General features: G+C 47.5%; 1 protein-coding gene across 1 annotated transcript; it reads left to right on the top strand.

Annotated features, from left to right (window-relative positions):
* The first annotated feature begins 1,342 nt into the window (after positions 1-1,342).
* Positions 1,343-17,602, top strand: LOC142590991 (scoloptoxin SSD20-like). The gene is made up of 6 exons (XM_075703366.1): positions 1,343-1,476; positions 2,020-2,159; positions 8,346-8,463; positions 10,945-11,067; positions 14,493-14,606; positions 17,082-17,602. Exons 1-6 carry the CDS (start codon positions 1,381-1,383, stop codon positions 17,250-17,252), a joined length of 762 nt encoding a protein of 253 aa, XP_075559481.1. The 5' UTR covers positions 1,343-1,380; the 3' UTR covers positions 17,253-17,602.
* Positions 17,603-18,842: the final 1,240 nt, after the last annotated feature.

Below are 18,842 nucleotides of genomic sequence, written 5' to 3'. Positions count from 1 at the left end.
TCAACCATCGAACTCATGGCTGAGTGGTAGCGTCTCCGTCTCACACTCCGGAAACCTTGGGTCGATTCCCACCCAGCCCATCTTGCAAGTTGTTTTTTTTTATTTATGAATTGCCTTCCGGGATTTTTGCTCACGGCCAACGCCGCCGACACCGACGCCGACAACACCGGCTTTTCTGCGACACGAGCTCTTTAACGCTGTCGCGTTCAAAAATGTCGGCGGATCCCACGCACTGTGGGAATCGATGTAAGCGAAGCTTTGTATGGTGTTTGCTTTGATTGAATATGATTAGCGGTGATGTTGGCGGCAAATATGTAATTTCTTCAGCGTTTAGTCCAATACGATAGTGGCGAGTGAGTTGATGTTAACACGTTACCTTGCGTACACCACTGCTGTTTATCTGCGTAGTACACAGAACACACAAGGAGACGTGTTTGCTTGAGGCGTTGTTGTGCGTCATTGTTCATAATGCCCGAGAGTGTTGAGCATTATCATTGCCTCACATGGCACATCTCACCGTGGAGGAAGTGTTATACATTAATTAAATTAGGGGCTGTACTTAATTCAGTATAATTCTATGTTGCCTATACATTGTATTACACACATTCGCCGTCTGCACTACGTTTCGCTGCGTAGCAAAGACGCTCTTCCGCGCGATGCTTCTTTATGGCCTGGGTGCCCTCGACGCCGAGTGCACTCTTTGGAGCCATTTTGATGGCGCGTGTTTGAGTGCTCCTCCTACCCAGGTGGCCAGCACGCTGTTGCGACGCCAGCTCCATTCCCTCTCTTCAGGCGATGGGCGATTATAATGTTTACACTATCAGAGCCCAACACGCTACCTCCACAGCCCAGCAAATGCATTTTTGTCGCATAGGAAAGCAAGCACAGCACGTGCCCTAGGCACAAACTGCAACGCTGTCGCGGCGGCGGCGGCCGGGAGGCGCGGAGGTGAGCGCCACCTGGTGGTGTTCCAAGAAACTACAGAAGCGCCTGGAAAGTCGGAAGAAGAGGCAAAGAAAGCATTACTTTATAACCCCGTATGCCTCATATGCCTTGCATCCACAGTTCTATATGAACGTACAGGATCCTGTACGAAAACCTGTATCTTACCCTATAAACCCATATGACCAACAAAATTATAGTACAGGGCATATATGGCCCGTTTGGATGTGGAGGAAAGTTTGAATTTCGTTTTCTCCACTACAGCATTCAACCTCCTAACGCGAAAGAATTAAAACAGCGTGAAGTACTACTGTCCCAGTGCAAACGGACTATTAAAGCTGACCGCTGTTTAGGGTGTCTCTTACCAACAACTGCGCTCCGCTCGCATTTGTGCAGGCGGCTTGCTGACGGAGGAGGACCTGGCCTCCTATCGGGCCAATGTCACAACGCCCGTCGCATTCGCGCTGCCCAGGGGTCACACGCTGCTTGCGCCCAGGCCACCTGCTGGGGGTCTCTACCTGGGACTGGTGCTCGGTGAGCAGAGCACTCACTGCGCCTGCGCACGGCCAAGTTTAAATTTTACAAAGCCACATTTGTCTATGAGCACTTTGCTGCAGTTGGAAGCATTGATTTGCCATTGCGTGCTGGCGTTCATGAATTGACCTGGAGGAAAAAAAACATGCGCTTAAAATGCTACAATTAGCAATGTTCACTGCATGCCCGCAGGAACTTTGTTACCTTCATTCGTTCAGAAAAAAAATATTAAGCTATGATTTATGGAAAAGTTAAGAAAGTCGAAATTGTGACAGATAGCGCTATACGAGGACGTTTGAAATCGCAAGCACCAAGTTAAGCCAAATGCGTGCGTATACTTCCCGCGATTCCAGCAGTACATCTGAAACGCCGAAACGCGAAAGTAACACGCCCAGGCAGTTTTCTTTTATAGGAAACTCTGCTGCGCTAATTACCCCGTGATAGCGTTCCATCAAAAGTTCAGAACGCGGTGCGGATGCATTCAGTGGCTCTCCGCACGCGACGTTCAAAATCCTGGTTCACCCCCCCCCCCTTCTGTCGCAGGCACTATGGGCCGCTTCGTGCTCCCGGACGGTTCGCTGCACGACGACAGCACGACGGCGCATCGGTTCGTCGAGTCACTCAAATTCGCCTTCAGCCGGCGCAAAGTGCTCGCCGACCCACGGTTCGTCGATATGGACGGGGTACGACAAACGAAGAGTAAACTTAAAGAAAAAAGCTAGGCCTCGCGAATGTATATATGCGCAAACCCGAGCGATTAAAGCCCTTTAAACTTCGTAAAGTAGCGACACTCTCCTCCTCCGCCTTCACTCCTCGTTTCTCCTCCCTTTCACGCGCCCTTCTCGACCGTGGCGCCACCTACGCTGCTCGAAAGTAGCAACGGCGCCAACATACGCTCCTCACCACTCCGTAGACGCTTCTCTAGCACAAATGGCGCTGAAGCAAGACGCGAGGGCCCACGTGATGCTATTAGGCCAATAGCGATGCGGCGTCGGCCTCGGCCAGAGCGCGCGAGGAGGAGGCGGCAGTCTTCAAAGCGTGGCACTACTTTGCGAAGTTTAAGGGGCTTTACGAGCGACCTGTATGTCCACGACCGCAAGGTTGCGTGACGAAGTTACGCACACTTCGCAAGTCGCATACACTCTTAAGCGAAATTAGCCCCTTGAGTCGCATCTTGCCACACAACGATAATCATAGTCCGTTTTGTCCGCATTACTTTCGTTTGCTATCATTTACTTTCATTACTTTCATTCATTACTTTCATTACTTTCATTTCGTTTGCTTTAACGCGATAATCATAGTCCGTCTTGTCCGCATTTCGTTTCCTTTAACGCTGCGAGCCCAGTACTTCCAAGTCACGAACGGCATGCGCGTTATCAGCGCGACGGAGCATTTGCGACAGGAGAGTAGCGGGCGTGGCGGTTTTCAAAAAAAGGAAACGCAAGCAAGACAGATGAAGATTACTGTTCTCTGGCAATCATGCACCCCAAAAGGTGTACATTGGTTTAGGAGTGCACGGGTCTAACTATAGCCGAAATATATTTGAGTCTTTACAAAACGCTTCTCTGTACTCCATACATGATGCTAATGCTTCGCTAGACGTGGTGATCCTATGGACTTTTACTATGTACAAGCCAATGCGAAAAATTACCATAGACAGATTTTCCCACACATCTCACTTGCATTAACCAAGATGGCGGTCTTTTCATTGGCTGCGCTGTTAAAGCCGAGACAAGCGTTTTCAAAGCTTCAGCGGTGCGGGGAACGGAGAGGGCGAGGCGGGGTGAGGGAACAGGCATGGCGTCACCAACCCGGATGTTGACATACGATATAGTAAAATTACGCTTCTGTACGCCATCTCACGAGTAGTTTGCAGCACTGCCGATGGTACACGGATAATATCCTTGCGCAGCGGAATGTAGTTTCCGGCGTAAACGTCTTATTATTGGCGGGATTACAGAGCTTTTTTTTTCCTTGGCACATGATACGTTACAGCGATACGTGTGACATGTTATAGACCTTTGTATATGCACGTTGTACACTGCGAATTGTTGTAGCGGTGGGCAGACGACCTGGCGCGGATTAACACATCCCGAGATGCATTCGGCCTTTCCATTGGCTAAGGAGTCCAGCAGCTTCCGCAGTGTTGCAGGTGACTTGTCAGATAGAGTATAGCCCGTGGTCCTTCCCCTTCTTGGTTAGTTCAAACTAGGTGTGTGCCGAAGCGCTTGCAGGTTTCTCATATCGTCCATTTGCGTATAGTCTTCGAAACGTATGACGCACGCTTCTGTACGGCGCGCCGGCTACACCAAAGTGTGACTCATTCGCTACTCCCTGGGCCTGTTGAAGCGTTTCACTACACACCCAGTGCACTTCTCGGTCATACTCGAGGTCTTGTGTACGCGTTAACAAACTACCCGAAACCTGCGCAACACATTGCAAGCGCTTTAATCTATTTGGTGCATTTTTTTTTTCGTCGTATACACGAGTGCTTACACACATCGCAAGGACGTGTCCCTATAGGCATTTGGTGGAGTGCCTAAATTAATTTCTGCGAGGGCCAATTCCGTAACGTCGCTTCCGCTTCCGCTCTCGATGTCAGCAAACCAAAAGTGTGCGTATTTAATGCCGTCCCCGTCACAGATTGTGGCCAAGGCGACGTCAGTTGAGACCGTCGCCACGATAGCGCGCATAATCGACAGTCGCGTGGGTCCCTCGTCGGAGTCCGGCTACTACGGATCGCCCTTCCACGGCTCGTTGGGTGCGGGCACCGCCCACTTCGGATTCCTCGCACAAGACGGGGACGCCATTGTGGTTTCCTCGTCACTTAACTCGTGGTGAGTTTCATACATGTGCGCGGCACTCGCGCTGTTGCGAAATCCCGTTACAACGAAATCGCTTCAGTTGAGATGCGACTCTGTCCAGGCTGCTTGTTCTCGCGTCGCAATAGTGTCTGCGCGCCTTCCCAATGTCGTTAGTGAAACTGTATACCTCATACCCGTGTCGCACGTGCACTTCTGATCGCGATCGCGGCCGATCCGGATCGAGCTCGATCCGGATCGGGTGTTGCTACAGGGTCATTTGCGATCGCGATCCTGCGGGATCCGGATCTGGGCGATCGCGATCCGCGGCAATCGCGATCAGACCCCTCGATCGCGATCGCAGGTTGACGTCTGCGCCCTCTAGCGCAGTATTCTGAAAACGCTAAAAACAAGAAGCGAAGGCAGCTCAATAAAAAAAAAAACCTTTAAAGATCTTTTACCAGCAATAATAAGCGGTAACATTGAAATATTGTTCGAATTTAGCCACATTTTGCAAATCTGAATTTGTAGCCAATACATTGCGCAGTCCTGAGAGTTGCTGACGATCAGCAGACGACAATAACTCGATCCGGATCACTAAGACCGTGTAGCAGCGAACATTGTTGATCGCAGTCAAGAAATCCGATCCCGATCGGCCCCGATCGCGATCAGAAGTGTACGCGTGACACCGGTATTAGTAGTTGTTCTTCCCCCACTACGAGCGTAAGGGTTCTCACGATGCCTACGAGAAAAAGACTCCCATTTTCTATGATGCTGTTGCTTTATAGCATTCTGTACTTAGTGTAAGATTTCATAATTTTTGGGAAGTCAATTTTTTCTTATTGTGCGTCCCCGCCTCACTGTGCCAGATGACTTCCGCGGTACCGTTGTTAGCAGCTTTTCGTCTGAGTTCCTTTCCCTCGAGTGGAACAAATCAACTTTCCAATTCTGTTCAATTCCCTGTTGCGAGATCTTCTCGCTGTCTAGGACTTTCTGTTACCGCAAGACTAATATGTTCCTTTACGAAGAGAAAGAGCTGCTCAATATGTCAAGTGACCACTCCAGATTACTTTCTGCTCAAATGTCGTCTAGACTTAGCCGCAACACGTAGTCAGAAGGGTGTTTTAAATTGCGTAATGTCATTATTTAGTAACGAAACATGAAAACGCCCAATTGCCGTGGGAAATTCCTTGTGCGGCTGACGAGCGACACAGATGAAACAAAAATGCCTGCCGATTCCGTGAGCCGCAGGAACCGATGTAAGCAAGTTTTTTTTTTCTTTATTGTTTGCGAAAGACGCTTCTCTCCATGTAACCCTTTAAGCACCCTTTAAGTATAGATAAGAGGTCGAACTTGGGCACATTTTTACCGGAAAACGCCTCGCTCAACGTAAACTTCAGACCCTCTAATAGCCCTGTCAAGCGGGCAAGTTAAGTGCACTTACGGAGAGTGCACTCGGTTTTTCCTCGGTGCAGTTTCCCACATCTAAACGTCGCAAGCTGAGTGTACTCGCACAAGAGTGCACTCCTGTCGGAGTCTGTTCACGGCACGCACTTTGCTGATCGAGTGCGTAGCCTCGCCGCCAGCGGTTTCAACTATACAGAATGTAATGCATTGAAGAAGGACACAGAAGTTCATTCTAGCTGTTGAACACCTTTTAACAAAATAATCAGAACAGAACTCGCTTTATATTCTGTTTTAGCAGGATGAAGTGCCGTCTCGCCGCACGCCACCATCTTTTTCTGGATTGGCTAGGCATTCGTCTTGGTCGGCCTTGACTTGCAACCCTCTTATGATAAAAAATATTTTCGTTTTTGTTGAGTAAATATAGATTGTGATTGTTTTTTTATTTATAATACAACTAAATCAATCGCTTTTTAGAAGGTTTCTTAAAATATTAATCTACATCTTCAAAAAACCTGGTTTTAGTATGTCGCCATTTCTTTTTTGTGCGAGTGCGCTCTGTTTTCCCGTTTAGCACCGTGTAGCCTAAGGTGTCACTCAAGGTCCCGAAGTGCACTCCCCGGAAGTGCACTTAACTTGTCCGCTTGACAGGGGCATAATACTTTACTTATTATTTTTCTTATTATAGCCTTGTATGCTAACTCCCGCGCTGGCGAGACAACTGCGGAGACGCGGAAAAGGGGAAAACGACCCATGGTTTTCTAAAATGGCGTCCGACCTCAAGGTTGTGGATTGCTTATAAGATCAGCCTCGATGCCCACCCAGGTAGCTCACTATGGAAGCCATTCGGTATATCTTTAGGAGCAGCGACGAAATGAGGAGCGCACATCCCTCTTTTGAAGAATGGTTAGCTCGGCACCAACTCCCATTTCCTTATCCAAACGCGTGTTGTTGCGTACTCAAGGGTAGCGTACCGTACTGCTGCCGAGAAGTAGCGGCGCCTGCCTATCGAAGCTCGACCGACATTACTTATTGGGTAGCGTGGCGTTGTCGGCGGGCTGCAGGCATCCGGTAGATCATGGCGACCAAGCAGGGGCGAGACGATTTGCTAGTGCGAAACTTGCACTGTTTATTCAAAGGTAGTTGAAAGAAAATAAGAAGAGCATGAAGTATGAAGTCTCAAGTATGAAGTTTATCAAAAGCATATTTCGGAGCCCCTTGAATAGGCTTTCACAAGTGTGGGCGGGATCTTGCTTCCGTCGATGACACGTGACAGGCACGGAGAGAGGGCCCCTCCTCCTGCAATACCGAGCACGGGTAGGAGAAGTCGATCCTCTTTTCGATGAATCCGGGGAGAAGGTCGGGTGAATGACCTCTCCGGCGCCGTGGGGTCCGGCCAAGAGAAGGTAAGGGGATGAGGTAAGCACACACGATGCCACGACCATGAGAGGAGGGGAAGGGGATGAGGTCGCCCGTGGGCTCCGGCTCAGTGGGTAGGGTGAATGACTTGTCGCCACGTGGTGTCAGACGCCAACCCTAACAGTGTACGAAGAAAACCGATGTACCAATTCAAAAGAATATTCTTGCATTTGAGAGAGAATGTTAAATTGCAATGACTGTAGCAAGCAAAATTTTGATTTAGTGCCTGAATTTTTATGAAAATTCCCGATAACTGGCAAGGTTAAACAAAAAATGAAGCACGCAGTTTACAAATATGTAACGCGGCGCTAACGTGTGATTACGTGCGATTCCTAGAGTTGTGCAAACGTCTCATTCACAAATTAGCGGTGTAGTATAGAGCAGCCTATAGTGAATCCATAATGTCCTCTTTAAATGTATGACTAGGTGACGTGTACGGAATTGTGATGTCGTTCTTATTGCTGAGTTACAAATTTATAAACTTGACACCTTCGTTTTCTGCAATTCTGAAATGTTGAACAATCTTGCAGAAAACATTGACCGCCACAATCGAAAATTCACTGCCGTCAGTCACCAGAATCTAGTTTTTTTTTTTCCCCGCCGTGGTTGCTTAGTGGCTGTGGTGTTGGGTTGCCAAGCACGAGGTTCCGGGATCAAATCCCAGTCACGGCGGCCACATTTCCGTGGGGGTGAAATGCGAAAACACCCGAGTACTTAGATTCAGGTACACGTTAAAGAACCCTAGGTGGTCCAAAATTATTCCGGCGTCCCTCACTACGGCACACCTCATAAGCAGATCGTGGTTCTGGCTCGTAAAATCCGGTGATTTAATGTAAACTTTTTTTTTTCTTTCGAACGCAACGAAACTCAACACATTAGGTGCACTGGTTGCAGATAAAAGTGATTTCTCCGTTCCCAAACGTCTAAATAGAAACCCCCGAAATGAACTCACCCCTCAAGCTACCTTTTAAGGTATATAACGGGACCGAAACACTGAACACAAAGCCAAAATCCCTCGAGGAAATTATGCACTGACAATCTACCGGCCATCTACGTCACTGAATAAATCACTGAATAAATCACTGAAAAAATGTCTCTGACATTGGAAAATTGGCGAAAGACGCTCACACGGGTTTACTAAAAGCTCGCTAAGCTTGGCAACTTCCGCTCCAAGTTAGCGACATGGTCGCGTGTTGTTATAGGGACCTCAAACCCCGTAATTTGTTCTGATTTCTCAAAACACAGGTTCGGCTCGATGGTGCTGTCTCGAAGAACCGGCGTCATATTCAACGACGTCATCCGAAACTTTGACCTGCCGTACGAACTCGACCAGTACAACCTGTCAAAGTCGCTGCGCAACCAGGTAAGAAAGCGAACTCTCGCGCTGTATTGTGCACGTTTTTTTTTAATTATTTCTGGAGCGGTTACGTAAAGAGCTGATGCCGGATGGGAATTACGATGCTTGCGGAACTGCGCTGAAGGTGCGCTAATCATATTCTCGCCTTCATGTTTTCGTGGAAGTTGACTCTAATTCGATTTAAACGCCCTGTGTCCTCCCAGACAGACGAGAATCGCCTGCGTTTCGAACGTATACCGCCCAAGCTGATGCCGAGAAAATCCACGATGTAGCATCAAGACGCCGACCTGGCGACACGATGTCACACTCTCTGCTAGATGGCAGTCAACTAGCTCGTGCCGTAGCTCGCGATCCTCCATAGACCGAGCAACCGCCATTTAGTGGCCCGAGACATTACCCCTAGAAGTGTCAGAGCTGAACTGCGAAAAACAACGCCGCAATCGGCTCAAGGAATACAAACACAACCGACTCCCCTTACCATCCCCATCACAAACACACGCTAGCGAGGACGCTGAACTGATCTGCGGGGGCGCAAACACTCACAATGCCCAACCACGCTATCCAACACCACAATGCGAACAGCCGCGACAAACCGGTGCGTGTGGAAAATACCCCGGCGCACTGCATGCTTACTGGGAATGGCGCAGAGGACTCTCTTTCCTGCACTCTTTTTTTTTTTATTATTCTCTCGAACCTCATTGCCTGCCTTCCCTACCTCTGGGAGAGCTGGACCGCTTCACCGCAAGAGGTGCGCGCTTCATTATGGCCACTGCTGGTAGCTCTCACCAAACACTTTGCTAGATCCAAACAAATGGTCTCAACAACAAGATGTGTGATCAGATGGACTCCAGCATCGATCACTTGAACTAAGAGTCGTGAAATAATTCCTATTTGTGTGTGTGTGTGTGTGTGTGTGTGTGTGTGTGTGTGTGTGTGTGTGTGTGTGTGTGTGTGTGTGTGTGTGTGTGTGTGTGTGTGTGTGTGTGTGTGTGTGTGTGTGTGTGTGTGTGTGTGTGTGTGTGTGTGTGTGTGTGTGTGTGTGTGTGTGTGTTCAGACAAAAAAGGCAGTTTTTACGACAAGGAGACGATGACTTTATCAACGTGTGTGTACATGCTGCACATAACCGCGTTATACCTATGCGATTAGCATTCTTTGGGAACGTTACCAGCTCTGCGGCACGTATGAACCTCTTTCACCCGATGACCCATGTTGTCCACTAGCTTGGGTCACTAAGTATGTACTGGCTGCCACCTTGCCGAGTGGTCAACATGCACCACTGGATATGTGGCCTAATAGACAACTTTCTCCTAGCCTAGCAGACAGCTTCCAGCACCGCGTACGTTACACTGGTGAGTGTGTGTGTCCATTCTTGGCAAATCCACCAGAATGGATGTGCCAAGGTGACACAAGGCTTACGGAGCCCTCAGTATATTGAAGTGATAGCACACCATCAGCAACAGACACTTCCGCATCGACTGCGGCCGCTTCATGGATAGTCATTGGAACGACGTTGCGGCCAGGGTACTAGTTCGACACTGCAGAGTTTCAAATGGAGTGCAGTGATTCCAACGAGAAATATTGTGTCGTGATCACTTGGAAAGGGGGTTATTGGCTGCGGAATCGCCACTACGTGTGTCTGAGGCGGCAATACGGTGTGTCGCCTCATTGCTTCAATATTACAGCATTAATGTCGACGTTAGTCGCGAAAAGTTGTGAGGGAATTAAAAATAAAAGGGGTTTTCACGTTCCTTACACACCAGTAAGTAATAAGTATGAAGAACGCGCTGACATACTTAAGATTGCTTACCTGTGGGGATGCGAAAACATTCCCGCGATAAAGGTATAGATATAGATATAGATATAAATATAGATATAGATATATATACGATATAGTGAACAGCGCGCGCGGGAAATCTTTGAGGCCTTTTGCACATGCACAAGTGGCGACGCATGCGTCAGTTCTGCGTCCGTCACGCTATCAACAAAATAAAATAAATTTTATTTTCCAGTTTCCATATTGGATGGCCATTTTGGGTTAAAAGCTACATACGTATAGCTTGATGTGACCCAAAAGACCAGGCAAGGCATTAGTACAGTAAACAGTGTGTAAACGTTTACAATAATTCACATATAATTCCAGCGATATAGCCGGGATTCTTGGGAAAGAACTGGATTATCTCCGTTCCTAACGCTTATCCTTCTTTTTTTGCTTTCTTTTATATCACCTTCAGTGATGTCTTTACATGCTGCTTCTGCAAATAAAGCATCTGGTTGCTGCTCAGTGCTCTGTCATTCGCTCTTTTTACTCGCTCATCCTGTTACACGCTTGATTACAAAGACGGCGCCGAATAAAATAACACACGAAGAATGGGAAGGAGGGGGGGGGGGGGTGCTCAGTTACTGTTACACGCAGTTTCTGTTTTATCCCATAGCTCTCTTCGATCTTGATGAGAATGCGTGCGCGTTGCTGTGACACGCATGCGCAGGTCGCCCCCGGACACAGGCCCCTGTCTACGATGACTCCGTCGCTGGTGCTACGAGACGGGTACGGGGTCGCCATGGCCCTCTCCGGTAGTGGCGGTGGACGAATCATTTCTGGCATAGCCCAGGTACACACGACTTTGTCGTGTTTTCCGGAAGTCGTGCGTGCACGTGTATCGGTACGACGGACGCATTTTTTTCCCCCCAGCAGAACGTTTGGACGTGTCGTCACAGAGTGAAAGCGCGATTGCCCTAATAGCGTGAAGAAGAGGAAACGACAACAAGAGGAAAACGACAGGATGCGCGCTCCTCTTGTGTCGTCGCTTTCCTTCCTCACCACATCTCGGCCAAATTTGGCAGTCGTGCGCGGCGCTTGGAGATCGCAAGCGCGGAGCGGGAAGTCAACCTTTTCCCTCAAACAATGCCTTTTCAACGGAAACCTTTTCTTCGCTGTTTTCGGGCTGCTTTGTCTCGTAATATATGTACGGCAGATTTCTCATACGCGGCTGCTATTGGCCAATAGCTGACATCAGTCAAGAAAGGTGTGCCACAGTACCACCGCCGCCCCTAGTGCCATCTGGTACGTAAGAATGCTAACGACTGCCGAGTCCGTTGTTACGTGCATAGGTGCGGCGTGCAGTTACGTACAAATAAAGATAGGGCCGTGGCTAGGGTGCCTAGATGTTTTGACGCGATAGCGTTAGAGCGCACGTTCGAAGAAAAACACATCTGCGTCGAAATTAGAAAGAAATCGCAGCTTTTTTCGTTCATTTCTTTCTGGAAAAGCTTCGTTAAATAGGGTTTAACGCAAGGTAGTTTCGTTAATTCGGGTTGATGACAACACTGACCCTTATGGGTGTTTGCCGCCGGGGAATGGAAATTTCTTCGTTATATCGGGAACTTCGTAAAATCCGGTTTTGTTGGATCGAGTTTTAACTCTAGAGGAGCGTATACGTGGACATCCAAAGTCAAGTTTGAACTGCTCGCCCCGTTGACACTCGATAGGCGGAGTGTTGCAGGCCCGACCCGCTCCGCCGCAGCCTTTGCATTGCGAGGCAGTCGAGAGTTTTAGCGGAGCGGCCCGCTCCGCTCGAACCGGCGTAGCACAACAATTTGCACACAGCCGCTCAGCAGCACGCTACAGCGCGCATATATATAGCGGCAGCGGAACGTAGAACGCTGACCACGTTCCGCTAGGAGGGTGATTTAGCTGAGCGTTAGGGTGCGTCTAGTTGCTTTCTAAAGTCGTTGCGAGCCCGTCACTGGCGTCTGTGGGAGACGCGCTTGTTAGATGAGCGAAATCAATGCATTCTAAGAAGCCACCGGTGCGCGTGAAATGTGTGCGGAGCGGAGCGTAAGGCAAACGCGCTGCTAAAACTCTCTGTCGAAGAAGGAGCGGGAAGACTGCGAAGGGGATGAAAGACGATCTGCGATTTCCACAGGCTCAGCTTCTGCTGAACGTGTTGAAGTACTTTTTTTGCTGCAAAGTGTTTCTAAAATAACTAGTTTAACATCAAATGCATTGCTCGACTTCGATAAGACGCATTTATAAGGGCCCTTTAAGAACAAAAAGAAACACTATAAGCCAGTTAATATCAAATATGGCAAATCACTTGTGGGGAACCTCGCAAGGTGTAAGACGGTTCTTGAAAAGAAAAGAAAGTGTCATCCACCCGACTGTAGCGCGAAGGTACAAAATAAAACCCATACGACTTTCTCAGACAAGCTTAGCAGTCAGGAAATTTCCGTTAAGAGTTACGTAGTGTCTTTTCAAAACTCTATTTCCCCTCATTTCGCGGTCATGGGTTCATTATTAGAGGAGGAAACGAAGGTTTCTCCTCTAATAATCGACCGTCTACCTTCCCAGCTGTACTTGGCAAGTGCCGGCATACGTGCCACATTTATTGCGTATTTTTTAATTAATATTTTTAAACGTACAGAACATACGTAACGTGTGCTATGCCATCTGCTGTGTATGCCAAACAAAGGGGACAGGGACCATCGTCAAGCTGTTCTCACTGCGTTTAGTGCCGCCTCCTCCTACTGAAAAGGAAATGAAACGATTGATTGATTGCTTCGTTGAATTTTGCAGGAAAGCCGTTATTTTTTTTAATTAATATCTTTCGTAATAGGGTCGTTTTTTAGTTATTTTTTACTCCGGCCGGCCTTGGACATTGTACTGTGTATTTGGTCATGTGATGCCGCCAAAAGGTTCAACCACCCGTTGACGTCAGCACATGCGCATGTGGAAAGGTTGCGCTGGTATACCCATAATACGCGACCCTCAAATAAAAAGGGGTTCACTTTTTGAGTGAACCGTTCCTGGAACCGAACATATAGGCTAGGTTAAAGCGTTACGAATAATTAGCAACGATTTTCTTTCAGCACGTCGGGCCTTTATACTGACTTACTCCTCAGTGCTCCACAGTGCTGCTATTGTACTTCTAACAGCGTTCATGTGTGAAGAACAAGAACACGCAGGGCAGCGAGCCCGTCGGATACAAATGCATGCGCGCACGTAGGCACACATGCACATGCATGCACGATGCAGCCGAATAGAAAGGGAAGCGCGTCTCTTGCGATTGTTTCGTTTTCTGGCGTTCGTGTTTCAATCCAAGCGTGACTGCATCCCCGTCCTTAGGGAGCCGTAATGCAATCCTATCGACGGCACGCCATCGGCTGGCATGGTGCCAACCACCCGTAGCCGGATACTGTTCTTTTACCGTATGTTTCGCTTAAATTTACTGCTTTCGCAATTTGTTGCAATGTTTACAGGGCTTTTGCAAAAGTCATACTCACACAAGAACGGTATATCGCACAGTGATGCACAATATATGAATTTTGTCCGCTTTAGCTGTACTGTTAGATGCAAATGACAGAATTGTGATATCGTTTTTCATTGCTGAAGTTAAGGAATTGTAAACTCGATAGCTTCGTTTTCTGAAGATTTGTCATTTACGACAACTTTTTATAAAAATATCATAGCGTTTTACGTGCCAAAACCACTTTCTGATTATGAGGCACGCCGTAGGGGAGGACTCCGGAAATTTCGACCACCTGGGGTTCTTTAACGTGCAGCTAAAATCTAAGCACACGGGTGTTTTCGCATTTCGCCCCCATCGAAATGCGGCCGCCGTGGCCGGGATTCGATCCCGCGACCTGGTGCTCAGAAGCCTAACACCATAGCCACTGAGCAACCACGGCGGGTTATAAAAATATCGGTGGCCCAAATCGATAGTCCGCTTCCAACGGTCACTAGATTTTAACACTTTCTTTTACACACAACGAGCCTTACCAAGTTAGTGGTTGCCAACAAAAACGATTTCTCCTTTCCCACGTGCGCGTGGGAAAGGAGAAATCGAGCCCGTCGATTTCTTTAGCTCCCAAGCTCCTATGGGTGCCCTGCACCCATGGCCTGGGAGCTAAAGCCTGCACCCATAGCCTGGGAGCTAAAGCTTCCCCTTGGGGTAATAACACCTTTTTTTTTAATCTAATGAAATGCAGTGGGGGTGTGTGGGGTAATTTTCTTTTTTTTTCGCCCGCGACCTCTTAGGTGGTGATGCGGGTGCTGTGGATGGACCAGACGGTGAAGAGAGCGTCCGACTGGGGCCGTCTGCACCACCAGTTCATACCGGACACGCTGTACGCCGAGAGCACCGTCAGTCGTGTGAGTACTTAACGCTAACTTTCCCAAACTCGACCGACCGGAGAACCACGTGGTCCTGCATGGCAAACCTTCCCAGGCAACAAGAAACTGTTCGATAGCAACTCCACCCGCCGTGCTTGCTCAGTGGCTATGGTGTTGGGCTGCTGAGCACGAGGTCGCGGGATCGAATCCCGGCCACGGCGGCCGCCTTTCGATGGGGGCGAAATGCGAAAACAATCGTGTACTTAGATTTAGGTGCAAGTTAAAGAACCCCAGGTGGTCATAATTTCCGGAGTCCTCCCCTACGGCGTGCCTCATAAACAGAAAGTGGTTTTGGCACGTAAAACCCCACTTTCTTTTTTAAATAGCAAGTCCACTGTGGGACAATACTAGCACTTGTCCGGTGTTCTGTTGTGTTGGTTCGTAAGAGGAAAGCTTTAGATCGGGGTCAATGCCGATTTCGATGTTCAAGTTCACGTAAAACGCAGAATTTCTTTCGATGGTCGACCGAAGAACCGATTTCAATGAAATTTGCTGCAGATTACGAGAGCAAGATGCGCTTCACCGACTGTAGGAAGCGGAATTTTGCTTCGGGGCCTTATAGATTTTTATGAAAATTAACGAAAATCGGCAAGTTTCAGAACGATTGTAGCGCGATGCTTGGAAAATCCGTAATTCTGCGCAAAAGACAGGTGTGGCAGTTTTGCTAGCTGCGTCTGATGTAGCATCCAAAGCGCACAAATATGTTTTATCAGTTTACAGCTTGCGTGTATACCTTTATGTAGCAATGTGTCCTTAAGTTATGCAAGTATATTTGTCACAAATCCGTGGTGTATTTTAGAGGGGCGTGCAATAGTCATGTATCAGTATGTGTAACTTACGGAATCGTCGTATCGTTATACGTATTACTACAGAATCAAAGTGTTGTAAGCTTGATGCTTCAGTTTTCCTAAATCTTCATTTCAGGAATATCGAAAAAAAGAAAACAATATTGACGGCTAAATCAACATTCTAGTGAGTGCACTCGCTATATTCGAACTTTATATATTACAATGCAACAAAACCTCATCAAAAATTGGTGTCGTGGCTGCCGAAAGAAACGATGCCTCCGTTCCCGTTTGTTTAGATCAAACGGGCCAAGCTAAAGCTTCCTGTTAAGTTCGTTCTTGCGCTGGTAATTAGTCTGAACGCTAATCAACTAGCTCAATTCATCCACCTCGCCGAATAAGGGTACTTGCCTCCTGAACCTGCGATGGCTTTCTTACAAGGTGGAGCAAGAATCCGGACGAGTGACCAGTCTCATTTTTTTAAATTGCAATGCTGTCATCAATCAATTCAACAGCAAGTCATACCCGTAGCCAAGCAATATAAGTACATCGGCGTATACATAAACGAAGCAAAGGCTTACTGAAGCACCCACCAAGATAATATGAAAAATAAAGGGGAAGCAGAATGCAGCAATAATGAAGCGTGAAGCACCTTGGGGCCGCAATAAATATGCGCTAGTGCGTGGAATCTGGAAAGGAGTAACAGTGCCAGCGCTAGCGTTCGCAATAGTCATTGTGCGCTTAAAATCTTACATCTTGTCGGGGCTGGAAGTTAACCAAAGATCGGTAGGCCGGTTGGCTTTCGAGGCACACGGTAAAACCACAAATGAGGCTAATGATTCAGTGCAGGGTGACATAGGTTGGGCCTCTTTTGAAGTAGGAGAAGCGCAAAGCAAAACTTGTTTTGAAGGAGGACTCGGGAGCGCGGTTGCAAATAAATGGGCGGCTAAAGCGCACAAGTATCTGTGCATGAAAGGCATGGACACAGAACGAAGTAAGAAGAAAGTTGGCAGCCAAGTACAAGGTAATCGAAAGTGTAAGTACACATCGAGGAGTCATCAAAAAGAAGGTGAGAGAAACAGACAGTTAATCGAATTCAAATAAAACAGAAACAAAAAGTACCATGATGACTTACAATAACTGGAAGGCGTAAATCTGTATGATAACACGCAGGGCAGTACCTTGCTATTTGAGGATCCAGCTGGTTGCCAAGGCACAAAGACATACCGGATCAAATATTCGCAGCAAAAATACGGAGACCACCAGCACATCCTGAGGGAATGCGAAATTCAGCCAGCGAGCTCAGCCTGCAGGTAACGTACACTTTCCAGAAGCGCATGAATTTAAAGTGGACTGAAGGATCAACCGATTAGCAGTCAACAAAGGCAAGATACGTTTACAGTATTGGTGGAAAAGAATCAGGGAAGAGGTTGATACGACTGGATCCCTTACAGGCAGAGCTAGCAGAACGAGGATTGGAGGAGGAGCAAAAAAGATTAGGGAGATGAATACAAAAATGCTGGTGTGAAAAGCACATGTTTAGCATACATTCACTCAAGCAGGCTAGATGACTATTTCTCACCACATCGTTTCACAGAGAATACCAATAAATCATCATCATCATTATCATTGAATGTACTGCCATACGCTACTGCACAAACACACGCAGGAGATTGTGGATACGCTCAAGTTCTTCGGCCACAAGACGGAGGTCCAGGACACGTGGCCCAATGACGTCATGGCCATGGCACGCCGCTTCGGCGAAAGCAGGAGCGCCGACCGCATCTACGCTACCTACGACTTCCGGCGACAGACCAACAACTTCGTGGACGGAGAATGACCCCAACGCACCACATTGTTCGTCATTTCCGGTGCCGTGCGTGACGACAGCGAACGTAGCGCCGTGTGTGGACAGCGACGAAAGTGCACGCGCGTCGCTCTCAGCATCGTTGACATTGAGAAACTTCACCTCGAACAATTTGAGCGTTTCTTCGTTGTCACCAAGTTAACATCACAACCTATCAACTTCCGACATCCTGCTAAGACAACCCAGAAACACTCACAGCCCAGCTCGAAGCAATTTAAACCTTATACCACTGCGTAACATTCACGATAAACGCACATTAGAATTGCACTGGAACTAATATAGGAAATTGTATTCAGCTTGCGATAACGGAAAGGACATTTTAGGCGCCCAGAAGTGCATGTTGGATATAAGTTTTTTTGCCAATTTGATGTAGCGCCTTCACATGCCTTCATTTTAATTACCCTAAAACGTTTTTTTTTTTTGTTCCATCGAATCATTGATATTACACTGATATTGCGCTGTTACGTATGTCATATATCCTATGTGCCTTCGAATCATTTTCGTGCGAATATATAATGAAAATCATTTCCCTGGTGTAATTGTTCGCTTGTTTGTTGGTTTGTTGGTTTGTTTGTTTGTATTTAATCCATATCCTGCACCATGAAGCTTTGATGCGTTTGAGTTTGTTTAATTGTGGCTAGTTTAATTGAGTCGTTACTAGACTTTATGCTAATGGTTCAAATTAAATGCTAAACCAAGTTGCATATATACTGTCGCGACCTAATAAGACCATTAATTCACTCAATGAACAGTTATTCATTCAATCACTGACGAACCTAACAAAATATTGTGCTATCGCTACCGTACATCTTCGCAACCCATCTACTAACAGAACAAAGTAAACACAAGTAGCTTGGTGTCACAGCAAATATTGAACTAAACGGGAAGAGGCGCATTAGGGGGAAGCCTTTCCCGGAGCTGGATTTATACAAGCTTATTCTCTTGTTATCCGACCAATTAAAACATTTATGCACTGATATACAAATGCCGAACACTGATAGCCAAGCAAACGTGACAATCTTTTGCAACATACTGCACATTTGTAGGCCTTGCGACTCCTGATGAACACCAGTTTGTGTTTGATGTGTAATTACATCTAGCGTGGCATTGTGGGCTCTCTCAAGCGCAACCATTCCTGCTCGGAAGGAGATAACGTACTGCCGAACTATACGCCCTTCTGAATGTCGTGCGCGACGCTAAGTATTGCTCAGATTGCGTCATACATGGCGCGACAGTGGCGCCATCTGCGCACGAAACTTGCGCATGGCCGTGTAATGGCTGCTTTCCTCTGCGTAACGATACCAAAGTAGGGTGTGTGAGTAGTGCGTTTGTAAAGATATAAGCCATAATGTGGTAACGGGTTCTCGGTACATCGGTTTCAGGCGCAACCCTCATTGACCCTTTCTTCAAAGGCGTTTCGCGTGAGCCCTTGTCAAAGGGCTACGGGCTACGTTGGCTGTGACCGCCAAGCAAACTGCACGCGGTTTAAGGTTGTTCGTACAATGTGCCAAAAGTGTCATTACCTTGGGAGCATGAAATTAACTCGCATAGTAATCATCCAGA

This window comes from Dermacentor variabilis, chromosome 8, assembly GCF_050947875.1.
Source record: "Dermacentor variabilis isolate Ectoservices chromosome 8, ASM5094787v1, whole genome shotgun sequence".
In the NCBI taxonomy this organism is placed as follows: domain Eukaryota; kingdom Metazoa; phylum Arthropoda; class Arachnida; order Ixodida; family Ixodidae; genus Dermacentor; species Dermacentor variabilis.
This window is presented reverse-complemented; position numbering and strand designations above follow the sequence as displayed.